A 5260-nucleotide genomic window follows, 5' to 3' on the forward strand; every position below is an offset into this window, starting at 1 on the left:
CGTTTTTTTTATTATTAAATTTAGAGTATTTAGAGGTGAAATTAAATGAGTTTTATCTTTTTTCTTTTTGGAAGGCCCTGCCTCTGCTTTCCTTTTTTTTTTTTTTTTAGAAAAAAAGCTTTATTTGACAAAAATTTACAGTTACAATATCACAAAAAACAGCATCAAAAACATTTCATATGATATTACAATAATTATTAATATTGCCTCCGCCATGATCTGCTTTCTCTCACTCACTTCACCTCCGGGAGGGGGGAAAAACACTGCCCGCCCACACTAAAAACTGATTGGCTGTCTCACAGACTCTTTGCAGAGAACAGGCCAAAATGTGTGAAAGTGTTAAATTGTGTGAGTTTATTCTCCAACTTAAACTACAAGTTGAGTAAAGGGGAACTCTTTGGCAGTGGCAGTGTAGAGTTTATTTCAGAGTTTATTCCAAGCTGTTGAGTAGCGTGACTGAAAAAATACTGGCATACACTTGTTGATTATGGAATTGATATTGTAATGTGACCAAAAGCACAATATTTATTATTATATTTAATATATCGTCGCTGTCCGATGAAAAACACGTATCTCCAGTTTTTGCGTTTTTTACTTTTTTTCATGTGTTGAATGTGGGAATGCATCTCTACCTATCCATACAAGTGAAGATGAAAATGACCAATCAAAAGTCTGAAAAATCGCTCATCTGTTTTCCGCGTATCTCCATTGGCTGCTAGACCTGTCTGTCAAACCGCGTATCTCCTCCTCCCAACCCCCGCCACCTCTCTCTGTGGACGTGAAGAAAGTTGTTCTCCGGCAGCGTAGCTCAAACACTCAAGGTAAGAATTAAACTGTATCCGTTTTAACTAGTCGCTAACACGTGTAAATATGTGTCACAGTTCTATGTTACTTCATTTGAGCAGTGTTTATTACAGATTTTCGTTCGTAATAAGGTTAACTTGCTTAAAGGCTAGTCAGCTAAGTTAACTAGCTAGCTAGCTAGTTGTCTAAAACACACATTAGCTAGCTAGCTAACTAGTTAACCGAGGGTCAGGCAGTTAACGTTATGTTTTGTGTGAAATCTGTCTCTTTCAGACCAGAAATGTCTCTCTCATTGAAAGAGCTATGTGCACTGGTAAATGTACCGTATGATAGGACACTGGAGGAAAAGGTGTTTAGTGAGGAAGATGAGGAAGACGAGGAAGAGGGTGAGGCTGTAAGGCAAGAAGAAGTCGTGTTAGGATGCATTGAGTCCTCTTGTGAGGAGCAAGGTTTATGGAAAATGTGTATTAACATTAAGTCAGACAGAGTAAAGATTTCAGAATTTAAGTTTTTACTCTTCAAAACAAAGCCTGAATTCGGTCAACTAGTGCAGGCACTGTTACAATATTTTCTTTTCTTTTTAGTGAAGATGCACTTTGCCCCAGAAATATCTCTGGACAAGAACAGGCCACTGAGGATGTGCAAGATCAGGTGGAACATAATGAATCCGAAAAAGACGGTATGTGTCTGAAAAACACACAGAGGGAGAGAAGTGTGGGTGTGAGAGAGAAAGAGAGACTATTTAGCCCATAAAAGTTTAGACCCAGTTTTGAATATTGATACAAAATCCCTAAGATACTTTACCTGAGATATTTACCTGTTTATTTCTTATTACATGAGAAAGGGGGTACATAACTTAATATTTTAAGGTTAAAATTCCAATGTAACATAAATGATAAGAATAATTTAGTAATTTGAATTTTAACATTTTGTTCTAGAAATAATTTCAGAGCTAGTTATATGAAAAGTAAAGGGTTTAGGACACGTAATTATGAGATCTATTGGGCTGAGCACTGGAAATGCAAGAAAGCAAATAGCAAATTTTTCTGTTGTTTTTTTATTAAAGATGCACATTGTTCAAAAAATATCTCTGGACAAGAGGATGCTGCTGATGGACAAGATCAAATGGCACACAATGGATCTGAACTAGTGGGTATGTGTGTGTCTCTCTCTCTCTCTCTCTTTCTCTCTCTCTCTCTCACACACACACACACACACACACACACACACGGATGTACTTGTTATCCCATAAGAGCTCAGACCCGGTTCTGAATATTGATACAAAATCCCTGAGATACTTACCTGAGATACTTACCTGAGATACTTACCTGAGATACTTACCTGTTTAAGGTTAAAATTCCAATGTAACATAAATGACAAGACTAATTTCATAACTTGAATTTTAACATTTTGTTCTAGAAATAATTTCAGAGCTAGTTATATGAAAAGTAACACTTTACACTTTAGCGTTTGGGACACTCGTTGTGTTTTTTTTATTTTTATTAAACACTTGAAATGAAGTAAGAATGTTTGTTTGTTTTTTTCCTTCAAGAGGGCAATAAAGAAAATGATGTAGCTGAGGAGGCTTTAGGTGGAGAGTCTCGCATGGGAAGACCAAAAAGGCGGACAAACACAGAGACCTGGAAAGTCAACACTCAGAAAAGGAGAAGAATGATGGGTCAGTCATATCTTGGAAGAAGGCAAAATGAGGAAGTGACGAGGGGAGAAAGAAAAATGGGTAGGCCATGCCAGTCTGTATTTTGTAGGAAATCGAAAAAGCTGCACTGTGAAGCAATACAGGAAGCGGACAGGGAGGCAATTTTTAAATACTTCTGGGAAAAATTAGACTGGAGGGAGAGGAAAATTTATGTTGTGTCACTGGTAGATGTAGGCCCTGTGAGAAGACGACGGACAGGAGAAGAACAGTCAAGGAGGTCAGCATCCATTCTGTGTCACCTTAAAGTGGATGGCAAAAGGACCAGGGTATGTCAGAGCATGTTTCTTTCAACACTAGGGATCAAGCAGTGGTGCTTTCTAAGTTGGGTTGGCCGGAGAGAGCCTGAAAAGATAAAGAAAACCAGCATCAGGAATGAAGAGGTTGAGTTCCTTCAGCAGTTTCTAAAGGACCTTCCTAAGGTTCCATCTCATTACTGCAGATCTTCCTCTACAAAAATGTACTTGGAACCTCTTTTTAAATCCATCAGTCATCTTCATTCTGAATACACCCATGCTTGTGCAGAAAATAATGTCCAGTCTCTTTCAAGACAAGTATTCAGTAGCATTTTTAACCAATTAAATCTCTCGCTGTTTCACCCCAAGAAAGATCAGTGCAATACGTGCTGTTCATATAAAGTTGGAAACATAGATGCTGGCACATGGGAAGAACATTGCAGGAAGAAGGAGTCAGCAAGAGTGAGCAAGCAGGAAGATAAAAACAATGCAACTGAGAAAACAATGGTGGTGTGTATGGATCTGCAGGGTTTACTTCTTTGCCCCAAACTTCAAGCCTCAGCACTCTACTATAAAACCAAGCTTGGTGTCCACAACTTCACAATGTACAACATGGCAACCCATGATGCTACTAATTATTTGTGGCATGAAGGGGAAGGTGGACTCACAGCTAATGAATTTGCTTCATGTATCATCCACTTCCTTGAGGAACACAGCATGCATGATGAATACATCTTATGGAGTGATGGATGCAGCTATCAAAATCGCAACATAGTTTTAAGCAATGCTCTGCTGAAGTTTGCAACTGAGAAGCAAAAGGTCGTTACCCAGAAGTACTTGGAAAAAGGGCATACACAAATGGAATGCGACTCCGTGCACAGCGTGATAGAGAGAAGACTGAGAGACAGAGACATCCATGTTCCAGCCGAGTATGCCACGGTGATCAGAGCAGCACGGTCCAATCCCAGGCCATACAATGTGCAATATGTCAACCACAGTTTCTTCCAGGACTACAGCAAGCTGAAGCTTTGTAAGTCCATCCGTCCTGGCAAAAACCCTGGAGAATCAACTGTGTTTGACCTCCGGGCTATCAGGTATGCTCCATGACATAGATTCTCATCTGTCTCACTCTAGTACGCTCAATTATGTCTCATTGAGTTGCACAAACATAAATAAAAAATTAACAAAACAGACATTCGCGATTAAGATAATGGCAGTTCTTATCACCACCCGACTGATATATCCCTGGTATCATTACTGGTTATATTAAACTGTTGTTATACTTACCTTAGCACTTTGAATGACCGTTGTGTATGAAAGGTGCTATATAAATAAACTTGCCTTGCCTTAGATGCTTACCTGTTATACTTACCATAGATGCTTACCTGTTATACTTACCTGTTAAACTTACCTTAGATGCTTACCTGTTATACTTACCATAGATGCTTACCTGTTATACTTACCTGTTATACTTACCTTAGATGCTTACCTGTCATACTTACCTGTTATAAATTTGCACACTTTTTGTGTTTTTTACCATTTGCTCTCTTCCCTCTGTTTTCCTTTGATCTCCTGGCCCCTTTCCCATTCTTACTTTTCACCCTCTTTTTCTCAGGTACAACGTGGATGGTACCATGGACTACAAAACTGTCCATGCAGATGACTGGACACCTTACCTCTCACCCACTCTTAGGAAGAGGAACAGTGACACCACAGTGCTGCCACTGTACACATCCAGCCTGAGAATCAAGGCGCTGAAATACAAGCACCTCCAAGAACTTAAGAATTTCATTCCCAAGGACTTTCATGGATTTTATGATTCACTTAACTATGAGTGATATGCATCACCAGTCTGCAGGTTCACTGTTTAATGTGGAGTTGGCTCACGTGTGTACATAAAAAAAAAAAAAGCCACAGACCATTTTCTTGAGTCTGACTGTGAGTCTCAAAACATGATTTATGTGTTTTCCTAATGATTTCCCACAAGTAATTCAGATTTGTATCCAATATCTACATGGAATTTAGTTATTTATCAAAAAGAGATATAACATTTTATTAGTAGTTGATACAGGTTATTCTATTGAAATGTTTGTTGGTTCGTATGTTTTTTCTTGTACATATCTGAAATTTATATGAGGTTTTTATTAAATGATTGACGTTTCCTCGTACAGTAAATAATAACTTGATTTATAAATTACATTGTCTGTAACTTTTAAATTTGTATTAGTTGAAAGGTATCTAAGTGACATAGTAAAACATTTCTTAATAAATCTATAAATATCTGTCATGTTGTGTTCTTGATGCAGAATAGATTAAAATATAACAAATATTTTACAATGCAGTATTTCTGAATTATATTTCTGAATTATTCAGATTTTAGTGTTAAGAATTGTTCAGTAGGAATTTCCTAGCTAGTTATCTGGCTAAACTGATTTGTGAAAGACGTATGCATTGGTTGATTCCAAAAGGTGGGAGCAGAGGAAACCAGGAGCATGCATCCTGCCTC

General features: G+C 38.0%; 1 protein-coding gene across 4 annotated transcripts; it reads left to right on the top strand.

Moving 5' to 3' along the window:
- Positions 1-540: 540 nt before the first annotated feature.
- On the top strand, positions 541-5036 carry LOC111192545 (uncharacterized). Of its 4 annotated transcripts, XM_049482968.1 has the most exons (6): positions 541-821; positions 1078-1190; positions 1394-1483; positions 1871-1957; positions 2357-3848; positions 4370-5036. In XM_049482968.1, the coding sequence occupies exons 2-6, from the start codon at positions 1085-1087 to the stop codon at positions 4590-4592; spliced, it is 1998 nt and encodes a 665-aa protein (XP_049338925.1). In that variant the 5' UTR covers positions 541-821; positions 1078-1084; the 3' UTR covers positions 4593-5036. The 4 variants fall into 4 exon arrangements, with proteins under 4 accessions (XP_049338925.1, XP_049338926.1, XP_049338927.1 ...); XM_049482969.1 differs by lacking the exon at positions 1871-1957; XM_049482970.1 differs by lacking the exon at positions 1078-1190.
- The last annotated feature ends 224 nt before the right edge of the window (positions 5037-5260 follow it).

The sequence above is a fragment of the Astyanax mexicanus genome, chromosome 8, assembly GCF_023375975.1.
Source record: "Astyanax mexicanus isolate ESR-SI-001 chromosome 8, AstMex3_surface, whole genome shotgun sequence".
Taxonomy (NCBI): Eukaryota; Metazoa; Chordata; class Actinopteri; order Characiformes; family Acestrorhamphidae; genus Astyanax; species Astyanax mexicanus.